Source organism: Peromyscus leucopus, chromosome 4, assembly GCF_004664715.2.
Source record: "Peromyscus leucopus breed LL Stock chromosome 4, UCI_PerLeu_2.1, whole genome shotgun sequence".
NCBI lineage: Eukaryota > Metazoa > Chordata > Mammalia > Rodentia > Cricetidae > Peromyscus > Peromyscus leucopus.
The window spans coordinates 9335197-9361793 of record NC_051066.1 but is presented as its reverse complement, the minus strand read 5'-3'; the positions used below and the strand labels follow the sequence as shown (position 1 = coordinate 9361793).

The following is a 26597-nucleotide window of genomic DNA, read 5'->3' as shown; positions in this document are numbered from 1 at the left end:
TTCAATTCCCAGCACCCACATGGCAGCTCACACCTGTCTGTAATTCCAGTTCCAGGACTTCTGACACCCTCACACAGACATACACGCACCCTAAACACCAATGAACGTTAATAATAACAACTGAAAAAAAAATTGTCTGCACATTCTCACCCACAGAAGCAAACATCACATTACATCAACAACATGAAGCAGGGTGCAGGTGACCCATTTACTAAACTCCCCTGCACAGGCTAAAAGTCAGAATAAGAGGTGTCAGTGAAAGGCTCTAAGTGTGGCGGGTTTTAGGTGGAGTTCACATCTTTGTATCTGTGACTGTTCTATGGTAAATGTTCTTTAATTATAATTAAACACAGGTATTAGAGACAACCTTCCCAACAGTGATAGGGACAGAGGGGCAGAGGAGAAGGCACATCTGGGACTCAGAGGGCAGAGGTGGGGTGGCCATGGCAGTGAGTGAGTGGCATTGGAGGCTAGAGACAGGTTTCTGGGACAGTGGCTATGCAAGCGGAATTGACGAAGGCCACCTAAGTTCAGGCAAGCCCGGGGGACACGCGTGTCTGGGACCCTGGGAGGCAGGAAGGGTTCCTGGGCCAAAGCATGCAGGCCACAGTAGGCAGGGGGCTCACCGTCACCTCCTGGTAGGACTCCATGCCATTCAGCACCACCTGGATGACCTGCCGGCGCAGCTTGACGCTCTGCTCCGAGCGGTACTCGGAGTTGGTCAGGTAGAAGAGGGCAGCGCTGCCTGTCACTTGAATGTTCTTGTCGTACTTGTGGCACTTGAGGGCTGTGATGACCAGCTGTGTGAAGACAGGGCGGGGGCGGGGGCTGCAAGTGCTGCCAGAGGCAGGCAAGGACAGCCTGGGCTCTGAGTCACTATGGCTCCTCTGGGGAAAGGCTGACCCTAGCCCTGCTCTCCTGGGCAGATGTGGGGAGGGCAGGAAGTAGGGCAGGGGGGCCAGGCACTGCCAACGGGGTGGAAGCTTGCGAGGCAAGGCTGCCTACTTCTTCCCTGGATCAGCAGTGGGTGCAGAGGGACAGAGGAGAGGGCAGGGCGATCTGGGGGCCTGGAGGCCCCGGGTCTGAGCTGACCTTCAGGGCCCGCAGAAGCTGGTTGCAGCGTTCAATGCGTGCAATGTCGAAGAGCAGGTTGATGGCCCTGGAAGTGACCTCAGGCCGGTGTTCTGTGTAGGCCTCGATGGCGTTCAGCACCTGCTCCTCATTTTTGTCACCGCTGACCTAGTGACGGAACATGTTCAGGACAACCCACAAGGGGCCGGGGAGCGGGATCCCCAGGCTCAGTGGCGCTCCGGTACCCGGCCACCTCCTTCCTCCCACACCCCGTCTCTTACTTTGTAGGCTGGAATGTGTGTGAGGCGACACAGGGAGGTCTCAAAGAGCCCGAGGAACTGCAGTGGCCTCCTGAGAGCCCGGAAAGGCATGATGCTGCTCTTGGAAGGCTCGGTGCTGGGAAAAGAGCATGTCAGAGTTGGCAACCTGGCTGGACCTAGCCCGGGCTCCCCCACAGACTAGGCATTTCATTGATGGAGAAACAAGGGCTTCTAGCCTCATCCTGTCCCTGCCCAACTCCCTGGTAGCTAAGAGTGGCCTTGAACTCCTGCTCCTCCTCCTCTCACCTCCCAAGTGCTGGGATTACAGGCACATGCTTCCATGCCTGTTCTACGCTGTGTCGGGGATGGAGCCCAAGGCTTTGTACATGGTAGGCGAACACTCTACCACCTGAGCTACGTTCCCAGCCCCCACTTCTTGATGGAAGGGTGGGAAGGGCACAGTGTAAAGAACACGGGACGGGAACTGCTCCCACGGCCACCTTTGAGAGGTATCACCTGCCAGGCTAACAGGGACACGTTTCACTAACAATCAAAGATAAGCTCCTCTGCCACACGCCACTAAATGTGGCTGACGGAGGCCATGAGGCCAACCACAGTGGCTGGGCTGGAATGAGATCTCACCACCAATCCAGAGACACACATCAGCCCGGCAACGCCATCGTGCCCCGGCTGCTCGCTGCCCAGGTACACTCCCTGTGGCCCCCAAGCCTTGCGCATGCTGATCCCCTGCTGCAGTGGGATCTGTTCAACAGACTCGGAATGGCTGAGGGCGCCCCGAGTGTGCACTTCCCAGGCCAGCGCCCAGAACGACTTTTCCATCCCCGCCAGCTCACACGGGCCATGTGGGCAAGGCCTGACTTGCTTCTTGATTTATTTATGCTAATTTACTCAACGCGTGCGTGTGTGCTTGTGCACGCGTGCATGTGTGCTTGTGCACATTCGCACGCTCACACTCCTGCAGAAATCAGCGGACAGTTTGTAGGACTGGGTTCCAGGGACAGAACTCAGGTCGTCAGCTTTGGTGTCGTCACCTCTGCCTGCTGAGCTGTCTTGCTGGCCCTTGATTTTTAAAGTGATTGGTTCTTTATTTTAATTTTATGGGTATGGGTATTTTGCCTGCATATATGTTGTACTCTATGTGTGTGCCTGGTGCCTGCAGAGGCCAGAAGAGCATGACAGGTCCCTTGGAAGTAGATGGTTATAGGCAGTCATGCGGGTGCTGGGGCTCAAACCCAGGTCCTCTGGAAAAGCAACAAATGCTATAAACTGCTGAGCCATCTCTCTAGCCACCCCAGCCCCTTTTTGAAACTATGTAGCCCTGGCTGGCCTTGAACTCACAGAGAGGAGCCTGCCCTGTCTCTGTGTACTGGGATTAAAGTTGTGCATTATCATGCTGGACTCACAGAATTGCTTCTTCCCCCCCATTCCCCACCCCCTATCCTGGAGCCGAGGACCGAACCCAGGACCTTGTGCTTACTAGGCAAGCGCTCTACCACTGAGCTAAATCCCCTACAGACTTGCTTCTTATCTCTAGCACCCAGCACAGTACTTGGCACAGGGTGCTTAGCCAGGGCTTGGTGAATGACACCCTCTCAGCAGCCATAGCCAGGTACCCACCTGATCTGTCCTGCCTCCTCATCCATCTTGGAGATGCTACAGTTCTCTAGGATCATGTGGCCAGAGATGTCCAAGGACATCAGGTTCCCCAGCTTCTGCACCAAGAGGCTGAGCACCTTCCGAGTCAGCTTGAACTTGTAGTAGCTGGAGAGGCGGTCTCGGGAGATGTCCAGGTGGCTGCAGGTCAGGGAGGGGCCGCAGGTCAGGATCTGACTCCTTCAAGTCACAGCAGGGCAGGGCCCACGCCCGGCACAACTTCTCCAGGGAATTCTACGTCAGCTGGGACGTAGGTGCCTTAAATCGCCCTCGAGATCCAGCTAGAATATGTGGTCTAAGGAGTGGGCTTCCCCCTGTGCTCCTCCGTGCAAGGGCTCCCTCTCTCCCACCCCTCCCTCCCGCCCTGTCCTCCCCCTCCTGCTGACGGCACAGCTCACCGAAGCTTGTGCAGCTGGGCGATGACGCGGATGTGGTCATCTGAAAGGTCCATGTTGTAGAGCACAAGGGACATCAGACTGTCCTTCCACTGTGTCAGGAAGGTGGCGTCGCTTGTCTGGATGCCTGAGAGGTCCAAGGCAGCCAGTGAGCTAAGCGGCCGAAGCAGAGACTCCACCGGGACACCGTCTATCATGCGGCCCAGGTTGAGGAAGCGCAGGCGGCTGAAGCCTTCGAAGGTGAAGTCCTTGACCAGCACCTGGCAGGTGGGGTTGACGAGACACTCGTCCTCACAGCCCCCTGGGTTGTCCTCCTCATAGAAGATGTTGGCACAGCCGAAGAGGCTCAAGGACACCAGACTGTGGCTGAAGCTCCGAAGCGTCTGCAGGCTCTTGGCCGACAGCTTCTCGCAGTTGGTCAGGTACAGCTCCACCAGGTCCTGGAGGGGCACAGCAGCCTCAGCGCCTCTGCCCGCCCTGTGCCACCCTGTGCCACCCCAGGCCTGGCTTCTGGGGACGGGCGGGGTCCGCACCGCAGGGAGAGCGGCCTCACCTGCTTGCGAATGGCCTCCAGGTCCTGGTCCTGCACCAGGTCCTCGCGGAGGTGGATCCGGGTGAGGCGAGTGCTGCGGGGGTCTGAGAAGAGGCTGAAGAAGGTCTCGTGGGGCTCAAAGGTGCAGGCAGCACTGACCAGCTCCACATACCTGGGAGAGAAGCAAGCCCAGGTCAGGGAGGGCCTACGCGCCTGGGCCGCCTTCTGAGGCCACATCACCCCAGCAACAGCCAGCTTCCGGTCCTCTCTTCACAGCGCCTGCTCAGATTCTGACTACACCATATGCTTCAGGAGACAGAGTCCAAAGGCGGGCCTCAGGGTGACCACATGTGACACAAGGGGCCTCTTATCGTCCACAGCAAGTCCCAAGCACTTCCCTTCAGCAGCCTAAACATGAACCTGCACACACACACACACACACACACACACACACACACACACACAGCACACACCGCACGTGTGCCTCCTCTTCACAGCCCGCCCATCACCCCAGACTGCACTCACTACCTTAGCCACAGTCCCGCCATGGTCCAGACACACCTTCCCTTTGTAGTCTCTGGCATCTTACAGCCCCTTGCAGGGCAGGCAAATTAAAATGAAGTAAAATGGTTCTGAGCTTACGCTAGCTAGGCCGACAGTGAGCCTTCAGTGTGACCCCGCCTAGCCACAACACCTGTGTATGCATGGATCCCGGGCTAGGGGCTCAGGGAGATGGCGCAGCTGTTAAGAGCACTCGTTCTCAGGGACTGGGAGGAGTAGAGGGAGGGGAAACTGAGGTCAGGATGTAATGTATGAGAGAAGAATAAAAGTTTAGAATAAAAAAAGAGTACTTGTTCTTGCAGAGGACTGGTATTCAGTTTCCAGCGCCTACATGGTGGCCCCTTTAAAAAAGAAAAGAACCAGGCGTGGTATGGCACACCTTTAATCCCAGGACTCGGGAGGCAGAGGCAGGCGGATCTCTGAGTTTGAGCCCAGCCTGCTCCACAGAGTAAGTTCCAGGCTAGAAGAGGTGATACAGAGAAACCGTCTGGCTCAACTGCTCCCAGCTGGGAAGCTCACACGACCGAACTTGCCTAGATGTCAATCTCTTCATAATGGGAGAAAGTGTTCAGCATCAGGCCTGGCCCACACTGAATGCCCAGAACACCATTCCGAGCTCAGTCCTCAGTTCCCATGTGAGCTAATGGTTTCCCTTTGGGATAACTGGTATACCCCAGCGCTCAGGGCGTGTGTATACACCTTGTGCCGCAGGCACCCAGTGCAGTGGAGGGTCTGCCGGGAGGCTGCATAGAGATCATCTGGGTGACGCAGCCTCTGTTGTTCTGGTTTTGGTACACATGTAAACACACTTATCCATGTGTTCTTAGTTCAGAAGTGCAGCACAGGTGTGAGCACACACACAGGGTAGCACACAATGCCCTGATTTACATGCGGGATTTTATACTAACTCATTCCTAAACACACACATGCTGCTTCACACACATGTTCTGTGCTGCATAATCCTACATGTATATATACCCATTCCTTCAAGTGCACACACTTCAATGCATATGCAACCATATCTCTATGGTAACATAAACGTATCATTATTGTCCCTCAATGTCACACTCATAGCCACTTCCCCTTGTGGGGGTCTGAACACACAGTCTTCATCTTTAGCTCACACTTCATCCCCCACATTTGGCTCCAACCCTGCCCCAGTCCTGGGGAGTCCCTTGCTCACTCATTGACCAGCTGGTCACAGATTTCGCTGGGCAAGAAGATGTCTGGATGCAGCCGCAGGGTCTCCTTGTCCAGCAGGTAGCCCAGGGTGCCATCAAGATTCCGGAGACAGAAGTCGGTACAGAGGGCCATCAGGGACTCGGGCGTGTCGGACGCCATGCTGGGGGAAGGCAGGTGGCCACTCTCAGGCGACTAGGCGTTCCCAACACTCACAAGATCATTGGCAGAGCCACAGCCTGAGAAGGAGAGAAAAGAGGCCAAGTGAGCTGCAGATAAAAGCCTGTGTCTGCTCTGTGTGGGGAAAGGGACGCCCCATCCAGCACATTCAAATGACCACCTAAAAGGCTGCAAGCCTGTAACCCAGCACTTGAGAGACAGACCAGGAGGATCAAGAGTTCCAGACCAGCCTGAGCTATAGCTAGTCCCTGACTCACAACAAAAGCTGAATGTTATCCGGTCACAAAGGTACCCATATAACACTGGGCCATGCTAACCGAAGAAACCAATTATGAAGGTCACAACCCAGTCCATGGGATGTGCAGCCACAAAGGGCAACTCCACAGACCTGGAGACTCTCGTCTGGGGAGACGGGCGGGCGTGATGACAGTGATGGCTGCACACTGTGAGCACACTACACGCCACAGAACTGGACACTTGAAATGGCCGCAATACGTGACCTGTGAATCACACTCAAATGTCGCGCTATAAAGTGAAGTCTTAAGGGCTGGAGAGATGGCTTGGTGGTTAAGAACATCATCTACTGCTCTTGCAAAGGTCCTGGGTTCAATTCCCAGAACCTACATGGTAGCTCACAATTGACCAGAATTCTAGCTCCAGGGGCATGCAGTCCCTACGGAGCTCAGAAAAGAAATCGGATCTCCTAGATCTGGAATTACAGATGGTTGTGAGCTGCCATGTGGGTGTGGGGAACCAAACCCAGGTCCTCTGCAAGAGCAAACAAGTGTTCTTAACCACTGGCCAGTTCTCCAGCCCCTCCCCTAAGATTATTTCTTAACAGGCCTTAAAAATGCCAACCATAAGAGAGAAAAGGTTAAACTGGTATGCACTGGAGTGAAGAAACTTCTGTTCACACACACACACAAAAGCCAATTCCAAAAACACCACAGGCCTAAAGTAAAGTACAGGGTACTTTATGACGTAACAGTAAGTCTGTTTCACAGAAAGATGGACGCCAATAGACTGGGCTTAGCAATGTGCCAGCAATCCCAGCACTTGGGAGGAAACTAAGATAGAGAAGATCACGAAGCTCAATTCAAGCCTAGACAACCTAATGGAGATTCAGGTGAGGAGAGGGAAGGGAGTGAGAGGAGAAGGAGGAGAAAGAGGAGGAGGAGGAGGAGGAGGAGGAGGAGGAGGAGGAGGAGGGAGGCACAGACTACAAACGCAAAACTGGTCCTTCCTGAGTGGACCCACAGCTGTCTACGCTGTGAACATTCACATGTATGCTGTAATTCAACAGAGATTAAAAATGGTTGGCACCAGCCCGGCATGGTGGTGCACGCCTTCAGTCCCACATTTTCAAAATACATAGGCAACATTTACAGACCAGTAAGGAGAGAGCTATCATGTGCTTTACCAGCGTAAAGGGGGCAGAAGACCCCAGCAGGCACCTCCTTAAAGATGGCCGCCTCCTGAAGGGCACTCAGCTTGCTCCATCAGTATCAGGGAAGTGCACACCAACCCACAATGAGATGCTATTTCCACTGCCAGCCAGCTCAGCTGCGGACACCGAGCACTGGCGGAGATATGGAACTGCTGGTGGGAGTGAGAAGTGGTGTGAACTGGGAGATAGTTAATATTGACTGATGCTGAGTAGGAATGTGCTTTCAAGGTTCAGCAAGTCTGCCTTCAGGAATACACCCAACAGAGGTACATATGCAATTGTGAAACTAGGCCAGTGAGATGGCTTGTGGGTAAAGGTACTTGGTATGCAAGCCTGAGGACCTAAGTTCAAAGCCCAGGACCCACAGAAGAGACAACAGACTTCCAGAAGTTGCCCTCTGATCTCCACACAGGGACTGTGGCAGGTGCATACCCACATTCTCATACAATACCTAATAATAAATAAAACTTTAAAAAGCTACACTAAATGTTCACAGCAGTATATTTGTTGTTGTTGTTGTTCTACAAGACAGAGTTTCTTCATGCAGCCCTGGATGTCCTGGAACTCGCTCTGTAGACCAGGAACTCAGAGATCCGCCTGCCTCTGCTTCCCGAGTGCTGGGATTAAAGACGTGTGCCACCACTGCCCGGCTTACAGCAATATTCTATGCGATGGCCCCCTTGAGTGTCCAGTAACATGGCAATGGATAATTACAGCCTATTTATTGTTTAATCACCACACTGCAGTGAGAATTCAATCAACGACTGGGATGACCTTCACAGTGTGACAAGGAAGGAGTCCAACAGGAGGCCATTGCATTTGTTTCTGGAGCATTCCCTTCAACTAGCACACAAGGAGGCCTGCCCTGGGGTGGGACTATCTCCTTGGCAAGGACGTGTGTGTGTGTAGGGATGTGCCCCTGAAAGGAAGTTTTTGGTTTGGGTGGGCTTTGGGTCATTCCTCTGAGTGGACCCACAGGTGTCTTCATTGTGAACATTCACAGAATTCAGTAAAGAGATTAAAAATGGTTGGCACCAGCCAGGTGGGGTGGTGCACACCTTTATTCCCAGCACACAGGAGGCAGAGGCAGGAGGGTTTCTGTGAGTTCGAGGCCAGCCTGGTCTACAGAGTGATTTCCAGGACAGCCAGGGCTATAAAGAGAGATCTTGTCTCAAACAAAAAACAAAAATAGGATTGGCACCAATGGAAGGAGATCTGGATGCATCCCGATGATAAGCCAGCTCGTACAGTACCAACGCCGGCTGCAGTGACGGCAGACTGAACCTTCATATTATACTCAGGTGAACAAGAGACAGTTCTGGGGCTGGAGAGATGGCACAGGGGTTCAGAGTCTGTACAACTCTTGCAGAGAAGCTGCGTTGACTTCACTGTGTGAGGTATGGGCTCTGTGCATGGATGACTACACTATGTATGTAGACAACCTGAGCATCCATAGATGGGGTTCCAACCCAGGGAATCAATTCCCTGTGGATACTGAACTTCAGACAAGTCTCAGTGTTTTGAGATGTAGCACAGTGGTAGAGGCCATGCTTACTATGTATGAGGCTCTGGGCTCAATCTCTGACATTCCCCCCAAAAGTACAGGTTCTGTGGCCGACTTCATTCTGTAATTCACTGGGAAACAATGTCACCTCTCCAGATCACAGTGTCCTCATGTAGAAAGGTGAGGACGATAATTCTCGTGCCAGGGCTGGAGGAGCTGAGGAGATAGTGCTGGGAAATGCTTCCCACAGCACACACACACAGCAAACGAGGCTCTGTTATGTCTGACAGATAAGGAAACTCAAGCTCCGAGACTCAAGGCCACTCTGTACAAACGGGGCTCCTTGGCTCCGTCACATCATCCCTGAGAGCAGTGGTTCTCAACCAGTAGTCATGACCCCTTTGGGGGTCGAATGACCCTTTCACAGAGGTCACTTAAGACCATCTGTCAACACAGATATTTATATTACGTTACATAGCAGTAGCAAAATCACAGTTATGAAGTAGCAACGGAAATAATTTTATGGTTGGGGGTCACCACAACAAGAGGGACTGTATTAAAGGGTCCCAGCGTTAGGAAGGTTAAGAACCACTGCCCTAGGAGGAAAGTTCCAAAGGGGTGTGGGCTCAGCATTGCCCAGCTTCTGGGCACCCTGTGTCCACTCCTGAGCCTTCTAAGATACTCAGGCCATGGAGCCAGAGGCAACATTGCCTGCAACTGGGGAGGCTGAGGCAGGAGGACCACAAGTTCAGGACCAGCCTGAGCAACTTAGCGAAGCCCTGTATTAATAAAATAAAAAATGTGAGGCAGCTCAGTGGTAGAGCACTTGCCTAGCATGTGCGAGACACCAGGTTCCATCTTCAGTGGGAAAAAATTAAAAATCAGCTATTCTTTGGCCGTTGCTGCTTTTAAGATTTACTTCATTTTCTTTTATAGACAGGATCTCACTATGTAGACCTGATTGGCCTGGAGCTCTCTAGGTAAACCAGGACGGCCGTGAGCTCACAGAGGTCTTCCCGGCCCCTGCTGGGATTAAAGGCAGGTGCCACTATGCCCACCCCTGATGTAAACTTACGTATACCGCGTGTGGAGGGCGGGCCTGCGTGCATGAGTACAGGTGCTCGTGGAGGCCAGAAGAGGAGGACAGCGCCCCCAGCTGGAGTCACAGGCCCCTGAGAGCGGCTTGATGCACATGCTCGGGACTGAATTCAGGTCTCTGTAAGAAGAGCATGCACTTTTTTTTTTTTTTTTAATAAATCAGTTTTTTTTTCTTAGACTTATTTATATTCTTTTAGATACATAAGTGTTTTGCTTGCATGTATGTCTGTGTACCACATGCATGCCTGGTGCCCTTGGAGGTCAGAAGAGGGCACTGGATGCCCTGGAACTGCAGTTATGGATAGTTGTGAGCTACCATGTGGATGCTGGGACTCCAACAATGCTCTCTCAACTGCCGAGCCCTCTCGCTAACCCAGGAGGAGCACGCGCTTTCAACCACAGAGCCATCTCTGAGGCCCTGTTACTTTTCCTTTTCTTTTTTTCTTTAAAGACGGCACTCGAGACTCTCACTGCCACCTTCTGCCAAGCGGCTCTCCCTTCTGTGCCAAGCAGGGTCTGTTCTTCCTAGACCCAGGCCTCCCACGAGGCCCATGCCCAGCAGGCCCGGTGCCAATGTAACACTCCCCGGGGACGGCCCAATGGTGGGGTTGCCTGGACCTGGGCACGCCCTCCCTCCCTGGCAGGCCTGCCGGGATGACAGCCTGGCCTTCTCCCTGCCGGCACTGGGGAAGGAGGCCAGGCCTGCTGGGCACCCGGTTTCTGGCCTCCTCAGTTCAGTGACCCCCCAGCCTACCTCCTCCACTGATGGCCCTAGGCCTAGTCACCTATAGCCCCACACCTAGTTCCTTCTGTCTACTGGGACTGTCCAGTTTCAACCAATGATTTCCTTTACCCCGAGAGTCCCTACAACTGTCCATCCCCACCCATGTCCTGCCTCTACACAGCAGCTCCTGGCCACTCAACGCACCAAGTTCTCTTACGGGCCCGCCCCACCACCCCAGTGTCCGGGAGGCATCGCTGTCCTGTCAGCATGTTCCTGACTCAGTCCAGGGTCCCATGACCTCAATCCAGGTTCTAGTTTACTCCTCCTGCTTCCATGGTAGACAGAGGACAGGTAGATATGTTTCCTTCTTTTTTCTCTTCTCTTCTCTCTCTCTCTCTTTCTTTCTTTTTTTAAGATTTTTGGTTTTTCTAGATAGGGTTTCTCTGTGTAGCCCTGGCTGCCCTAGAACTTGCAGACCAGGCTGGCCTCGAACTCACAGAGATCCGCCTGCCTCTGCCTCCCGAGTGCTGGGACTAACGGCGTGCCCAGCACCACCTGCAGGCTGTCTGTTTCTGCAGTGCTTCCCTGGAACTGTGAGCCTGGCCATGAACTCCTGAGGGCACAGGTCCTCTACTGAGCAAGCCAGACAAGGCCCTGCCTGTAGGAAACATCCTGGCACTACGAGGAGACAGCCACCTAAGAAGAACACAGATACAGTCACGTCACTGGGCCAGAGCTCTGACAGACGGGGAAGGGCCTGTGTCCACTCTGAGCTGCGGTGTCAGGGCGGGCTTGACATTTATCGGAGACCCCGGAGATGAGCCCTCGCTAGTCCTGGAGGGGGAGGAAGGAGAGGATGTGCAGTGACTGAAAGGATGGGGTGCAGGGCATGAAGGGGTATTGCCCAGGGGTACGGAACACCCAGCGCAGGGCCTGAGGGAAGGGAAATGTTAACAAATGCCATGGCAGGAGCCACAAGGACTGCAGGATCTGAGTCTCATGAGGCTGAGCCTGAGTCCCCATCTCCAGAACACTGCTGAATCCCCACGGGCCACAGCGGGACCTGTGGCTGCCGGGGAGAGAGCTACCTCCCCTGCTCTAACTGGGCTGCACACGTTGAAGGGATGCCACAATACCAGTTGCCCAGGCCATCGGAGGCCTCCAGAGAACACACTGGGTGGATGCTGCCACCTGTGGTCACCTCCTCGAGGAACTGACCCTGCAGCGGTGGGGAGGGGGGTGTCCCGGGTGAGCTGAGGAGGAAGGAGCTGCCCTCATCTGGCACCAAAGCCTGGAGGGCTCAGAACACCCTACCCTCCACCCCTTGGAGCCTTAAGGATCTCCTCTCACGACAGGTTCCAGCCATCTGGAGTTCTGGCAAGTGGGGACTCTGATACTGATGACTACCAGAGGAGGAGAACCCCGTGTCTCTTTTCTTACAGGCTCTTTAGGACATGCAGGGAGAAAAGATGGAGAAAAACAACAGCAGCCCAGGCAGCCGCCCCCGCTGCACCATCTCCACGCTGGGCGCTTCCAGACGGATACCCAGCTCCTTCCAGAACTGACTTCCTACAGTTTCTTATTTAACCAGCCAAACATCACAGCCCAGTACCCTGTACCAATAGAGAGCTATTCATTTGCATAACAATTTGTCTATGACCCTCCCCCCAGCTGCCAGCTCGGGAGGACCGACTGGCGGCTTGCACCCACGCCTACATCCTTGGTGCCTACTAGTGCCTGGCATTTAGGCGGAACAAAGGTTTGCTGTTGCCAGGATTACCTCACGATGGTACTCTGAGGTAGAGACTGCTGCTAGCCATTTGCTGATGAAGACACTGAGAGGCCCACAACTAACACAAAAGTAGCCTGAGATAGCCACTGACTTTGGGTAAGGGTGTAAAATCTAAACCCACCAATCACTCTCTTCCATTCATCCAGCAACCAGCTAGAGAAATAGAGTGACCAATGTTCAGAGGAAGGAGCAAGGGACCCCAGCAACAAACGCCCTGACACCTAGAGAACAGAGTCTGGGGAGCTAGAAGATCCGAACCTTGGAGTGGCACCCACCCTGTGAAATGTTAACCCGTAAGCTCCCCAGACAAATGCCCTACTTACAGCTGAATGCTTTCCAGGAAGGAGTGGATCCTGGGCTAGGGATTAGGGACAGAAAGCTGCTGTGACAATAGTCCAGAAAAGTGCTAGGGGAACTCTAGCGGACAGAGGTGCAGGTGAGGACTGGAGATGGGTGTCTACAGAGACTAAATCCTGGGAAGACACTGAGCGAGGGAGGCAAGCACATCCTACTAGGCTGCTGGTATCTCTCTTCCTAAGGAACAATGAACAAATACTGGGGGGGGGGGCACTGGGGCAAGCTGAGAGCCACACTGCTTGGGTTCTGTTTGCGTGAGCAAACTTACTAATGCCCATGCTGCTCAGCACTCGCTAGGCGCCAGCTCCCCATGGGCACAGGAGGCAGGGTACTATCTACAGCCTGCAGGTGTGGCAGCTGAGGCTGTGTGCCAAGGAGTCTGCACAGCCGCTGTGTAGATACACAGACCCGTGCTCTCCACTCACCAGGGCAAGCCCGAGGGTTTTAACCTTTCCAGCTATCTTCTCAGTGGGGTCACCCACGATGTCTTATGCAAGACTCAGTTTCCCTTCTGTGCCATCATTACATTCTTTCAACTCCATGCATCCTTGCCTAATGACCACTGATGATCTGGTTTTGTGGTAGCGATTCCATGGGCACCATGGGCCAGGACTAGAAGCTTCCTAAAAGTAGGGACCCTGTAGAGTCCCAGGACCTCCATTATACAATAAGTGAATGACAGGCTAGCTGAGACCCTCCTGTCTCTCTCCTCATCTCTGGGATTACAAGTGCGCGTCACCATACTGCTTGGTTTTTGTTTTTTCCAAGACAGGGTTTCTCTATGTAGCCCTGGCTGTCCTGAAACTCACTGTAGACCAGGCTGGCCTTGAACTCACAGAGATCCACCTGCCTCTGTCACCCGAGTGCTAAGATTAAAGGTGTGCGCCACCACCTCCAGACCACCATACAGTGTTGTGTGGGGGCTGGGGATTGAACTCAGGTCCTCATGCCAAGTATTCTCACTGTTTGAGCCATGTCCCCAGCTCTTTGTTTACTTCTGAAGCCAGAAAACCAGCGCCAGTGAAGGAACCAGGTTTTACGTTAATCCCCAAATGGCTGACTCTACAGGGGTCTCTGAGCTCACATTTTCGGAGTCAAGAACAGCTGAAGCAACTAGGCTGAACAAAAACCAGTGAAAGCAGAGGCCGGTGGGACGGCTCAGTGGTTAAGTGGTGCTGGCTGCCAAGGCTCAAAACCCGAGTTCGAACCCCAGGTCCTTCATGGTGGAAAGAGAGAGCCGACGCTCCTAAATTGTCCTCTGACCTCCACACATGTGTTGTGGTGCTTCAGTCAGTAAATGTTAAAAACAAACATACACCTGGAGGCAAAGAGCACCCCGGTGCCTGGTGGGCCAGCTGCACCTGCGGAAGCCCCGCGGTACCAACAGGAAGTGCTCTTCAGTGCTGCCAAGCGTCAGCCAAGGACTGAGCCTTCTCCATCCTATGTCTCATTTCATCCCCCACACCCTCCAGAGTCAGCAGGGGCAAGAGGACAACATTCTCAGCGTAAAGATGGGAAAATCGAGGTCCAGCGGGAACAAAGGATTCACGAAAGGACATATAATAAGCGGTGGCAGACCTGGGCTGGACCCTGGTTCACCAGGTAGCTAGTTTGGGGTTCCCCGGCTCATAGAAGCTTTCTCTGTCATTTAGGCTCCAGTCTTAGAAGTGCTCTAACTTTACACATTTACATTTGACTTTTGTAGTGCTTGGGATGGACCCCGGTGGTTTATGCATGCTAGGCAAGCAGTCAATCACCCAGCCACACCTTCTGTCCCTTGCCCTTGCATTTTGAAATCCAACTGCTCAGCCTATGACCCAGGCCTGATGACGTAGTCAGGCTCAAGGGGTGAGGAGAAAGGTCTGGGGCTGTTCTCCTCAAAGGCTGCAAATTTCCAGCCTGTGCCAGGTACCTCCAGGATCCTCAGCCTCTGCTTGAAACCTGGCCGCACACTTGATGCCACAGCTCGGCCCAACAAACACCATCCTTCCCAGTGTGTCTACAAGTCACAGACAGCACTGTCATTTTGTTATGTGACAGAATGGGGACTCTTGGGGCTTAATTTCCAAAGTCCTCATTGGGTCAGGAATGGTGTAGCATATTGTCCCCGCCCTCAGGGGGCAGAGGCAGGTGAATCTCTTTGAGTTCAAGACCAGCCTGGTCTACAGAGTGAGTTTGAGGCTGGCCTTGTCTACATGCAATTGCCTCAAGATGAACAAACAAATAAAAATGTAAGGACCACCAGCTAGAGTTGGTGGCCCATGTCTGTAATCCCAGCACTTGGGAGGCTGAGGAGGGCTGCTGTGAGTCCAAGGTCAGTCTGGGCTACATAGTGAGTCAGCCTAGCTACAGGAGACCTTACCTAAAAAAAAAAAAAAAAAAAAAGAAAAGAAAAAAAAAAAGAAAAAGAAAGAAAACAAACAAACAAACAGGGGGCTGGAGAGATGGCTCAGCAGTTAAGAGCATTGACTGCTCTTCCAGAGGACCCGGGTTCAATTCCCAGCACCCACATGGCAGCTCACAACTGTCTGTAACTCCAGTTCCAGGGGACCCTCAGACAGACATATATGCAGGCAAAACACCAATGCACATAAAATAAAAATAAATAAATTTAAAAAAAAGAAAACAAACAAACAAAGAAAAAGCCAAGGCTAAGCTCTCAGCCCTCCCTGGAGGACACACCATTACTTTTACCAGTGAGGGATGTCGTAAGAGTCTACATAGCCCCCTCCAGTATTCCTACAAATTCTATGAGATGGGGAATCAGCCAGAGCAGGGCTACACTGGTTGGTGCTAGAATGCAGGGCTGTGTGGTGGCCAATACTACTGTCACCTACCCTGCCACACACGCACTTCAATTTAGCAGTCCTATTCTACAGACGGAAAGACTGAGGCACAAAGGTCACTTGCTCACATCCTTAGAACCAGGAAACAGTAGTGTGAATGACTTGCCTGCAGGGCTGTCTTTTAAAAGATTTCTGTCACTGATGGTCACTTAGAACAAAAGGCCAAAGTACAATGGTCACTTGTCACCTCAGACACATTTGCATTTTCTCCAACATTTTAACAATTACAGTCAACCCTGCATCAAAAGGCAGCTCCTAACTTGCTCCCTATTGTTTTTTGTTCCCAGTTGACTTCCTTACCACCCAATCTGCCTCCTCCATTCTGACCCCCGCATGTTCCCCTCAGGCCCTTTGCACCTGCTGCTGGATGCTGCGCCCCCAGAAAGCTGGAATGACTTCCTGCCTCCTCATCTCTGCTCAGACAGCAACCTTATTAGAAACCTTCCCTGACCACTTTCTATAAAGAGGTCCCAGGCTCTGTCCCCCTTGGTCCTTCCTGCTTTCCCTTTCTACATGACACTCACTATTACTATTTCACATGTAATAGTAAGGACCCTTCCATCTGACAGCCACCTCTTGGTCTAAACATAGCTTCCTGTGACCCTTTTCAGTGCTATCTTCCATGGTCACTCTAACTCGAAACCCAAAGAGAAGCATTCTGTCAGAAACATTATTGAGCCAGCTTTTCCCAGGCATTAGGTGGCACCCCCTCAGCCCCCTTAATATTCTCTCGCAAGGCACAAGCAAACACGGGAAATCTCTGACTGGTTAAAGAGCAGCCAAACCAAGTTCCACCCAGAGCTGGGCTGGCCAGACCAGCCAGCTCCACTTTCACGTCACCTATGGGCGCCCTTGGTCTTCAGTTTGCAAGCCCACCCACCCTTTCCCGATCCTGTTGCACCCTCTTGCACCGCGCCACCCCATTTTGGGAGCTGATCCAGAAGTCAAACCATCCTTAAGCTTTTAAGTAGCACGGCTTGGGGGTTGGAAGGAGACCTAAGCTCATCCAACAGGTAGGAGGGGCAGAGGCCGGCCTTCTAAGCCTTGCATTGATTCCCCCATCTTGCACGAACGAGCGTCGTTCTCCTTGCGGAGAGAGCTCAATTTTCAAGGCAGGTTCCTCAGACCTGGGCGGGAGGCGACAAGAGACCTCCTACCCCTGGCCGAGGTGGACCTGCAAGGAGTCGCAGCGGCAATGCTTGGACCCTGAGGCGGGGGGAAGAGGAGGATGCAGGTACATCTCTCGGCTCGGCAGCTAGGACATACCCTGGGAGAGGGCGGCCCTCAGCGGGGAGACGGGATGCTTCGCAGGCTTACAGGCAGAGGCTGCGGCCCTGGGGAATCCGCTGCCAGAGCGCCGCAGGAGGTCGGATCCGGTCCGGGTCCGGGGCGGCGGGCGGGGCAGGGCGCGAATGCAGCGGCCAGAGCCCCGGACGGAGGCCGTTCCCTTGCCCTCGGGCCGCTGAGGGCCGTCGGCTGCTGGCTCCGGGCCCAGCCCCTCCCCCCCGATCCTGCTCCGACCGCTGGGAGAGCCTGTGGCTGCCGGTGTGCTGTCAACAAAGCGTCACTTCCGGGCCGCCCCTTAGCAACAGAGGAGGGGTACCCCGGTCGTGTCCCGCCGCGAATGCGGGCGGCGGCGGCCGAAGGTTCCGGGCCCTGCGGGCTGCTCCGGCCAGTTGTGGGGCCTGCGTCCCCCAAGTTAGCCTTCAGGGTCCCTTCCAGCGAAGGGCTGGCTCGCTAGGAGCAGGGTTCGGGACGGGACTGACTCCACCTTCCCTCGTCAGCGCTGACTCACCCGGCGTCCAATCCGACGTCTTTTGGGCAGTTCCACGCAAGCCACATTGCCCCTCCAGCGTGCTCCTCCCTCTCCCTCCAGAGAAGGGCCACTCACCCGGGAGCTGTCAGATAGCAAGCTGAGGCTGCCCTTGTCCCCTGCATTTCCCTCTAGCCACCCAGAACCTCTTAACAGTTGCTTCTCTCTTCCTCCAATAGTGCCATACTTCTGTCCATCATCATTTTATATTTCAAAAAAAAATTTTTTTTTTTTTTTGGTTTTTCGAGACAGGGTTTCTCTGTGTAGCTTTGCGCCTTTCCTGGATCTCGCTCTGTAGACCAGGCTGGCCTTGAACTCACAGAGATCTGCCTGGCTCTGCCTCCCGAGTGCTGGGATTAAAGGCGTGTGCCACCACCGCCCGGCCTCAAAAATTTTTATTATTTTTAATTACGTGTGTATGTGTGGGTGGGGGTATATGCACATGACGGCAGGTGCCTACGGAGGCCAGAAGCCTCGGATTCCGTGGAGCTGAAGTTACAGGTGGTCTTAAGCCCCCCAAGTAAGTGCTAGGAACCGAACTATCTCTCCTACCTATCCTTCCTTTTAAGATAATTTTTTTAATTTACATTTGTGCACCCATGTATGCATGTGTAGGGGGTCAGAGGACTGTTTGCTAGAGATGGTTCTCTGCGCCCACCATGTGGGTTCCAGGTATCGAACCCCGGTCCTCAATTTTGGTGTCAAGAACCCCTTCCTACTTGCTGAGTCATCTCACTGGCCCCCCTCACCATTTCTTCTCCTAACTTCTACCATGGCCTCCTAACACAAATCCTCTCATTCCTTCTGTAGTTCCACAATCCAAGAGTGGGTTTTCCAAAACAAATCTCATCAGGGCATGCAGACTCTCTTGATCTACCCTGACCCAGTCTCTCAGTCAATTGCTTCCTTTTGATCCCCTGTCCAGACAGTTCACAGTTTAAATCAGTTTGGGCTCTTTTCATCTCTGTCTCTTCATCAGGTGGTTAATTTAAACATTTTTCTTACTGCCATCCACATCTGGTGTACTGGTCTCTGTTGGCATACTTCTTCTTGAGGAACTCTGGTAGGTGGGAGATGGGGAGGGCCGGGTGGAGGAAGGCGATGCTCAGTCTCAAATCCAGGTCCTGAGGCATGCAGGAATTCTACCATGGAGCCATAAGCTTTCTTGCCATTGTACAAGAAAGGATGCATATATGCCTGGCAATGGTGGTGCACATCTTTGGTCCCAGCACTTGGAAGGCAGAGGCAGGAGGATCTCTGTGCCTTTGAGGCCAGCCTGGTCTACAGAGTGAGTTCCAAGACAGCCAAGGCTACACAAATCCTATCTAGATACTTTAAGCAGGAGAGTAAACCACTCAAAATAGTTTCAGGAAGCCCCTGAAACTGACCAATTCACTAAGTCCCTCCCTGCTAAAGTAAACAATAAAAAGCTGAGAGTTCCTCTCAGAGGAGCTGAGCTGCAAAGATTCTCAGGGAAGAAAACTCTGAGAGCAGACCAAGGCCTGGAAGCAGAAACCAGCTGAACTATCTGGAAGAGGTCTAGACCAGCTGAGACACCTGGAAAGGACACTCTCCAACCTGTTGAGCTATCTGCAGGCTGTGCAGTGTGCCCCAAGTTCCCAGCTTTGTGAACTGTCACCTGTGCTGGGGTGGGCCTTGGTGATGCAGCTGTCTGTGAGTCATTTCTGCTCCTGTGAGTAACCCCTCAACCACATTCCTCTAAGTAATCCCAGTAAAACTCACTGGTTCACCAGGTTGGACTGTGGTGGCATCTGTACTTTGGTTTGCCCTGAGTTCCTTATCTAGGGTGAGTAGATGTTCTCTCTCCCCAGGAGAACTTTTGTCCCACAACACTTGGTGTATGGCAAACCTAACCCAGCAGCATATTGAAACAATTCTACACCCATGACTGCCTTAGTCAGGGTTATATTGCTGGGATGAAACACATGACCAAGAGCAAGCTAGGGAGGAAAATGCTTATTGGACTTACATTTCCACATCATAGTCCATCACTGAAGGAAGTCAGGGCAGGAACTCAAACAGGGCAGGGGACTGGAGGCAGAAGTTGATACAGAAGGTATGGAGAGGTGCTGCTTACTGGCTCACTCTTCATGGTTGCGCAGCTTTCTTTCTTTTTCTGTTTGATTTTTGTTTTTTGAGACAGGGTTTCTCTGTACAGTCCTGGCTGTCCTGGAACTCACCCTATAGACCAGGCTGGTCTCAAACTCAGAGATCTGCCTGCTTCTGCTGGGGTTAAAGGCATGCACCACTAAACTGGGCTTATACATCTGGATCATATGGAGACATTTTCTCAATTGAGTTTCCCTCCTTTCGGATGACTCTATCTTGTGTCAAGTTAACATACTAGCCAGCACAATGACCAAGTAAGATTTATTCCTAGAATTCAAAGATGGCATCAATCATTCTAATATAGGCCATTGACATAAAGGAGGGGAAAAAACTGGGTAGTGGTGACGCACGCCTTTAATCCCAGACCTCGGGAGGCAGAGGCAGGCGGATCTCTGTGAGTTCAAGGCCAGTCTGGTCTACAAAGTGAGTTCCAGGAAAGGCGCAAAGCTACACAGAGAAACCCTGTCTTGAAAAACCAAAAAAAAAAAAGATAAAAACAAAAATCCCAGCACTTGAGGCAGGAGGATCTCTGAGTTCAAGGCCAGCCTGGTCTACAAATCAAGTTCCTGGACAGCCACAGCTGTAGCATAAAGAAATCATGTCTCTCGAAAAAAAGAAGGAAAAAAAAAGCTTCGTTAACTGATCATCCTCATAATTAAAGTAGAAACATACTGGAATAATTCACCCTTTCTTTCAGGATGAAAATGATTCAGGCTGTAGCGTCCCACCCTGTATATGATCCCAGCACTTGCGAAGTGGAGGCAGCAGGATCATCGGATGGTGTCCCAGGTCATACTTGGCTACATAAAGTCAGAAGTCAATCTAGGCTACCTGAGATCCTGTCCCCCACAAAACAAGCACTGAATTAGAGGCCAGCCCGGTCTACCTAGAGAGTTCCAGGCCAGGCATGGTTACATGGTAAGGCATTGTCTCAAAAAGCAAGCTGAACAAACACAAACTCCTCAGTTAAGTTGGACCGAAGAAAATTTTCTCAATATCATAAAGGCCAAATGAAAACTCAAGTTGACATCATACTTGTGAAAAACAGTCTTTACACTAAGATCAGGAAAAGGCAAAAGTGCCCACTTCTTTCTACTCAGCACACGACTAGACATCCTCGCCAGAGGTTGAAAAAAGAAAGCTGGAAGAGAAGCTTATTTCTGATTGCAGATGACATAACTGTAGATCTAAGCCTTATTTCACAACATGTGAGAGTTGTAAAATACACTGTAGATCCGGACAGCGGTGGTGGTGCATGCCTTTAATCCCAGACCTCCGGAGGCAGGCGGATCTCTATGAGTTCGAGGCCAACCTGGGCACCAGAGTGAGTTCCAGGACGGGCTCCAAAGCTACACAGAGAAACCCTGTCTTGAAAAACACAACAAAACAAAGAGATACGAAGTTGTAAGATACAATATAAAACACAAAATCTGTTGACTGTTTTGTACACTTGAACAACCTGAAAATATTTAAAAGTATGATGGGCTTGTTGGTGCATGCTTTTGATCGAAGAGGTAGAGGCAAGAGGACCTCTGTGAGTTTGAAACCAGACTAGCATACATAGCTAGTTCCAGGCCAGCCAGGGCTATATATTTGAGATCCTGTCTAAAAAAAAAAAAAAAAATCTTTTTGTTTGTTTGTTTTCGAGACAGGGTTTCTCTGTGTTGTTCTGGTACCTGTCCTGGATCTCACTCTGTAGACCAGGCTGGCCTTGAACTCACGGAGATACGCGGAGATACGCGTAACTCTGCCTCCAAAGTGCTAGGATTAAAGGTGTATGCCACCACTACCCAGCAATAAATACGTTTTGTAAAATGAATTTTTGTGGGCCAGGTATAGTGTCACATGCCTTTAATCCCAGCACTCCTGAAGCAGAAGCATGCAGATCTCTGTAGGTTCAAGGTCATCCTGGTCTACATAACAAGTTCCAGGACTGTCATGGAGAGAGAGAGAGAGAGAGAGAGAGAGAGAGAGAGAGAGAGAGAGAGAGAGAGCGCTGTCTGCTCAGATGCCAGAGGTTGACATTGAATATCGTCATCAATCACTCTATTTTTGGAGACAGGTCTCTGAAACCTGAACCTGGAAGTTCATCAATTTGGTGCAACTTCAGATTTTTACATAGGTGCTGGAGATTTTTTTTTTAATGATTAATCTAACTTTATTTTATGTTCATTAGTATAACAGTGTTGCATTCTCTGGAGCTGGAATTACAGTTGGTTGTGAGCTGCCATGTGGGTGCTGGGAATTGAACCCAGGACCTCTGGAAGAACAGCCAATGCTCATAACAGCTGAGCCATCACTCCAGCCTGGTGCTGGGGATCTTAACTCTGGTCTTCAGGTTTGTCTGGCAGGCGCTTTACTCAGTGAGCTTCCTCTCTAGCTGGCCTCATCAAGCATAGCTTGGTCCTGGAAACCTAACTGGGGTGGTAAGAGAATGAAGAAAGGGCAGAAACACATTCAGAAAGGCTAGAATTGCTTGGGCTGTGCTCACTCTGCGGGAACAGCAACTATGCACAAAGCCCTGGAATCTCAGCTCTTCTTTAACACACAGCACAAGGGAGGGGGCTAGCTAGCCTGGTAGGAGGTCTCTGTAGACCAACAGTGTCAAATTTCAGTCATCTGTGAGGGTCCAGGGTAGGCAGAGTTTCTCTGTGTCCTGGTAGCTGCTCCTAAATAACCACTCAGAGACTTATTATTAATTATAAATGCTCGGCTGGTAGCTCAGGCTTATTACAAGCTAAAACTTGCATTTTAAATTAACCCATATTTCTTATCTACCCTCTGCCTCATGGTGGTACCTTCTTTCAACACAGCACATTCATCTTGCTTCTCCTGAGACTCTGCCTTCCTTCCCAGAGTTCTTTCAGTTTGGCTTTCCTGCCTAACTTCTACTTGTCTAGCTATTGGCCAGTCAGCTTTTTTATTAACCAATGAGAGTAAACATATTTACAGTGTTCAGAGTTTGTTCCACAGCAGTCCAGTTTTTCCACACACTGCCAAAATTTGCAGATGGACTGGAGGAAGGCCAGTTCTGAGCCTGGCCCATACTGGGAAGGCTTTACTCCTCCCATGGTCTGAGGCAGGCACGGTGTTCTTGACGAGCACGCTCATGCTCATATCCACAATACAGTCACTCAGGGCTTCTTCGGCTCCCCACAACAGCCAAAAAAGACAGAAAAATTAATTTAAATTTTTACTTTGTGTGGGGGTGGGTGGGTGCCACAGTTTACTTGTGGAGATCAGAGGACAACTTTCAGATGTGAATTCTCTCCTCCTACTGTGGGATCCATAGATGGAACCGGGGTTGTCAGGTTTGGGCGGGAACTGCTTTTACCTATCCAGCATTCTCACCGGCTCCCCAAGGAGGAAACAGTTCATGGACAGTAACATCGAAAAGTATGAAACATTAAGAATAAAGTCAGAGGCTGGAGAGGCAGTCAACAAAAGTACATGTTGTTCTTACTGAGGGCCAGGGTTGTTCAGCTCCCAGAACCCACAGGCAGCTCACAGCCATGTGCAACTCCAGTTCCAAGGGATCCAATGCCCTCCTCTGACTTCCTTGGGCACCAGGAATATATGTGATGCCCATACATACATGAAGGCAAAATACTCATACAAATAAATAGATAAATAAAATTAGCCAAAGAAGTGAAAAAAACCTATACATTGAAAACTACGAAACAGTGCTAAAATGAATTAAATACAAATAAATGGAAAGAAACCCGTACTGTTAGGATGGCAGTATTACCCAAATTGATCTACAAAGTAAGTACAAACTCTTTCAAACTCCTAATAGCAGTTTTTAAAAAAATAGCAAAACCCATCAGGCATTGTGGTTGTGCTTGCAATACCAGAACAATGGGAGGCAGAGACACAAGTATAAGGAGTTCAAGCTATCCTTGGCTGTATAGTGAGTCTGTAGTCTCCTGAGCTACCGGAGCTCCTGTCTCAAAATAACCAAGGAAAGAAGGGAAGGAGGGAGCAAAAGAAAGATTCACCTTAAGCCGGGCAGTGATGGCACACACTTTTAATCCCAGCACTCGGGAGGCAGAGGCAGGCGGATCTCTGAGTTGGAGTCCAGCCTGGTCTACAGAGTGAGTTCCAGGACAGCCAGGGCTACACAGAGAAACCCTTCTGGAAAAACGAGAGATAGATAGATAAATAGATAGATAGATAGATAGATAGATAGATAGACAGACAGAGAGACAGACAGAGACAGAGACACAGATGGGAGGGTTGAGGAAAGAGTCACCTCAATATTCATATGGAATATCAGGGTTCACAGAAAAAACAAACTTGAAAAGATGAACAAAGTTGGTGGCTACATATGTAAATCAAAACCACAATGAGCGCAGGAAGATGACGAGATGGCTCAGCTCTTAAGAGCACCCGCTGCTCTGGCAAAAGGACCTGGCTTCAATTCCCAGCACACATGGCAGCTCACAATGATCTGTATCTCCGTTTCCAAAGGATCCAACACACTGCCTCTCGTCTCTTTGGGCACTGCACACATGTGGTGCACAGACATAAATGTGGGTAAAACACCCACATACATAAGCAAACAAAACTCACAATGAGAGACCATTTTTCTCCTATAAGGGTGAATATGATTTCTTTTTAACAAAGAAGTGATAATAAGTGTTGACCAGAGTGTGGAGGGATTGGACTCAGCTATCTGGTGGGAAGAGAGGGGGCACAGCTGTGATGGGATGCTGTGTCTCTCATCATACAGATTTAACCCATGATTCAGCCATTCTAGTTCTGAAAGCCAGGACAAATAACTGTATGTTGCTGTTTATTGCAATAGCCAGAAGACAGAAAGGATTGTCCTTCCTGGTTTGGTTGTGTTTGCCAGCCAGACTTCTGGCAGCCCCTGCTGACTCCTGCCTTGTCAGCAGCCAGGATCTCCTAACACCCACCTCAGTCCACCGATGTACATAGAGCATCACTCAGCCACAAAATAATGATATTCTTTAACATGCTGTAACAAGTGTGAACTTCCAAGTCATTATACTGTGCAATACGGGCCAGTAACACAAACAGAAGACCACAGCATGATTCCACTTGAACAGTGACGGAAGAACACAGCTTCCGGAGGTGGAGAGGGCTCAGTGGTTAAGACTATGTATTACTCTTCCAGAGGACTCAAGTTTAATTCCCAGAACCCAAAGGCACATTGGGTCCAGTGCCTCTGTTCTCCAGTGGCACCTGCATTCACATGCACACCCACATGCAGACACACACACACCTAATTAAAATCACAATAAAAACCTAAAAGAATAGCACAGGCTACATATCCCTGGCTGTCTGGAACTCACTCTGTAGGCCAGGCTGGCCTCAAGCTCACAGAGATCTGACTGCCTCTACCTCCCAAGTGCTGGGATTGAAGGCATGTGCCATCACTGTCCAGCTGGATTCATACAATTTAAAGAAGTAAATTCTATAGTTTGTGATCTTATCTCAATGAAACTTTTTAAATACGGTCAAATTTTAGCAAAATTAATTATCAGTTAAATGCCTCTAAGATTCAACTTCACTAACCATTCATTCTCAGAAAATGAATCTGGGGGGGGGGTGGGCGGTGGGACTGGGGAGACAATGCAGAGGTTAAAAGCACTGGCTGCTCTTACAGAGGATGGAGATTCAGTTCCCAGCTCCCACATGATGACTCACAACCATCTTAATTCTAGTTCCAGGGATCTGATGCCCTCTTCTGGTCTCTGCCGGTACTGCATGTGTGGTGTGTGTGTGTGTGTGTGTGTGTGTGTGTGTGTGTGTGTGTGTGTGTGTGTGTGTGTGTGTGTGTGTGTGTGTGTGTGTGTGTGTGTGTGTGTGTGTGCGCGCGCGCGCGCGCGCGCGCGCGCGCGCGCGCGCTCTTACAGAGGATGGAGATTCAGTTCCCAGCTCCCACATGATGACTCACAACCATCTTAATTCTAGTTCCAGGGATCTGATGCCCTCTTCTGGTCTCTGCCGGTACTGCATGTGTGGTGTGTGTGTGTGTGTGTGTGTGTGTGTGTGTGTGTGTGTGTGTGTGTGTGTGTGTGTGTGTGTGTGTGTGTTGTGTGTGTGTGTGTGTGTGTGTGTGTGTGTAGGCAAAACTCAAATTTATAAAATAAAATTTATGCCCTCTTCTGGTCTCTGCCGGTACTGCATGTGTGGTGTGTGTGTGTGTGTGTGTGTGTGTGTGTGTGTGTGTGTGTGTGTGTGTGTGTGTGTTGTGTGTGTGTGTGTGTGTGTGTGTGTGTGTAGGCAAAACTCAAATTTATAAAATAAAATTTAAAAACCTTAAACAAAAGTTTGCATCCTTTAAAAATTTGGCTTCTCGCCGGGCGTGGTGGCACACGCCTTTAATCCCAGCACTTGGGAGGCAGAGGCAGGCGGATCTTTGTGAGTTCGAGGCCAGCCTGGGCTACCAAGTGAGCGCCAGGAAAAAGGCGCAAAGCTACACAGAGAAACCCTGTCTCGAAAAAAACCCAAAAAAAAAAAAAAAAAAAAATTTGGCTTCTCATAATGAGAACTAGGGTCTGGTTCCCAGCACCTACACAGTGGCTGACAACTGTCTGTAACTCCAGCTCCAGGAGACCTGATGCCCTCTTCTGGCTTCAACAGGCACTAGGCATGCATGTGGTATATAGACATACATGTAGGCAATAATAAAATAATAAAAATAATAAATAACAATAAAAGTGTTATGTTTGGGTGTCAAATTAACAAAGGGTACTCTTGTGGTGGTTAATTGTGATTATCTAAAGGATTAGATTGAAAAACTCCGAGGGGTTGTAGAGAGATGGTTCAGTGGTTAAGAGCACTTTATTGCTGCCGCAGAGGAACCCACTTTGGTTCCCAGCACCCATTTAGGGCAGCTCACAGCATTTGTAACTCCAATTCCAGGGGATCCCACACCATCTTCTGAACCTGAAACATGTGGCAAACACACACACACACACACACACACACACACACACACGTAAATATAAAAATTAATATTTTTAAAAAGCAACTCACAGACATTTCTAAGGCATACTTCCGGG

General features: G+C 50.9%; 1 protein-coding gene across 5 annotated transcripts in view; it reads right to left on the bottom strand.

The window, feature by feature from the left end:
• Positions 1–26597, bottom strand: part of Zer1 (zyg-11 related cell cycle regulator) — a 40291-nt gene that overhangs the window by 10676 nt on the left and 3018 nt on the right. Inside the window, exons 1-8 of one of the 5 annotated variants that reach the window (XM_028883235.2) lie at positions 16887–17221; positions 5677–5911; positions 3954–4104; positions 3404–3840; positions 2970–3146; positions 1353–1467; positions 1093–1239; positions 627–800 (exon numbers count right to left, since the gene is read on the bottom strand). In XM_028883235.2, the coding sequence (XP_028739068.1) occupies positions 627–800; positions 1093–1239; positions 1353–1467; positions 2970–3146; positions 3404–3840; positions 3954–4104; positions 5677–5834 (1359 nt within the window). In that variant the 5' untranslated portion in view covers positions 5835–5911; positions 16887–17221. Of the gene's footprint in view, positions 1–626; positions 801–1092; positions 1240–1352; positions 1468–2969; positions 3147–3403; positions 3841–3953; positions 4105–5676; positions 5912–9878; positions 10020–16886; positions 17222–26597 lie in introns of those variants that run through there. The other 4 variants (XM_028883237.2, XM_028883239.2, XM_028883238.2 and 1 more) reach the window with 4 other exon arrangements.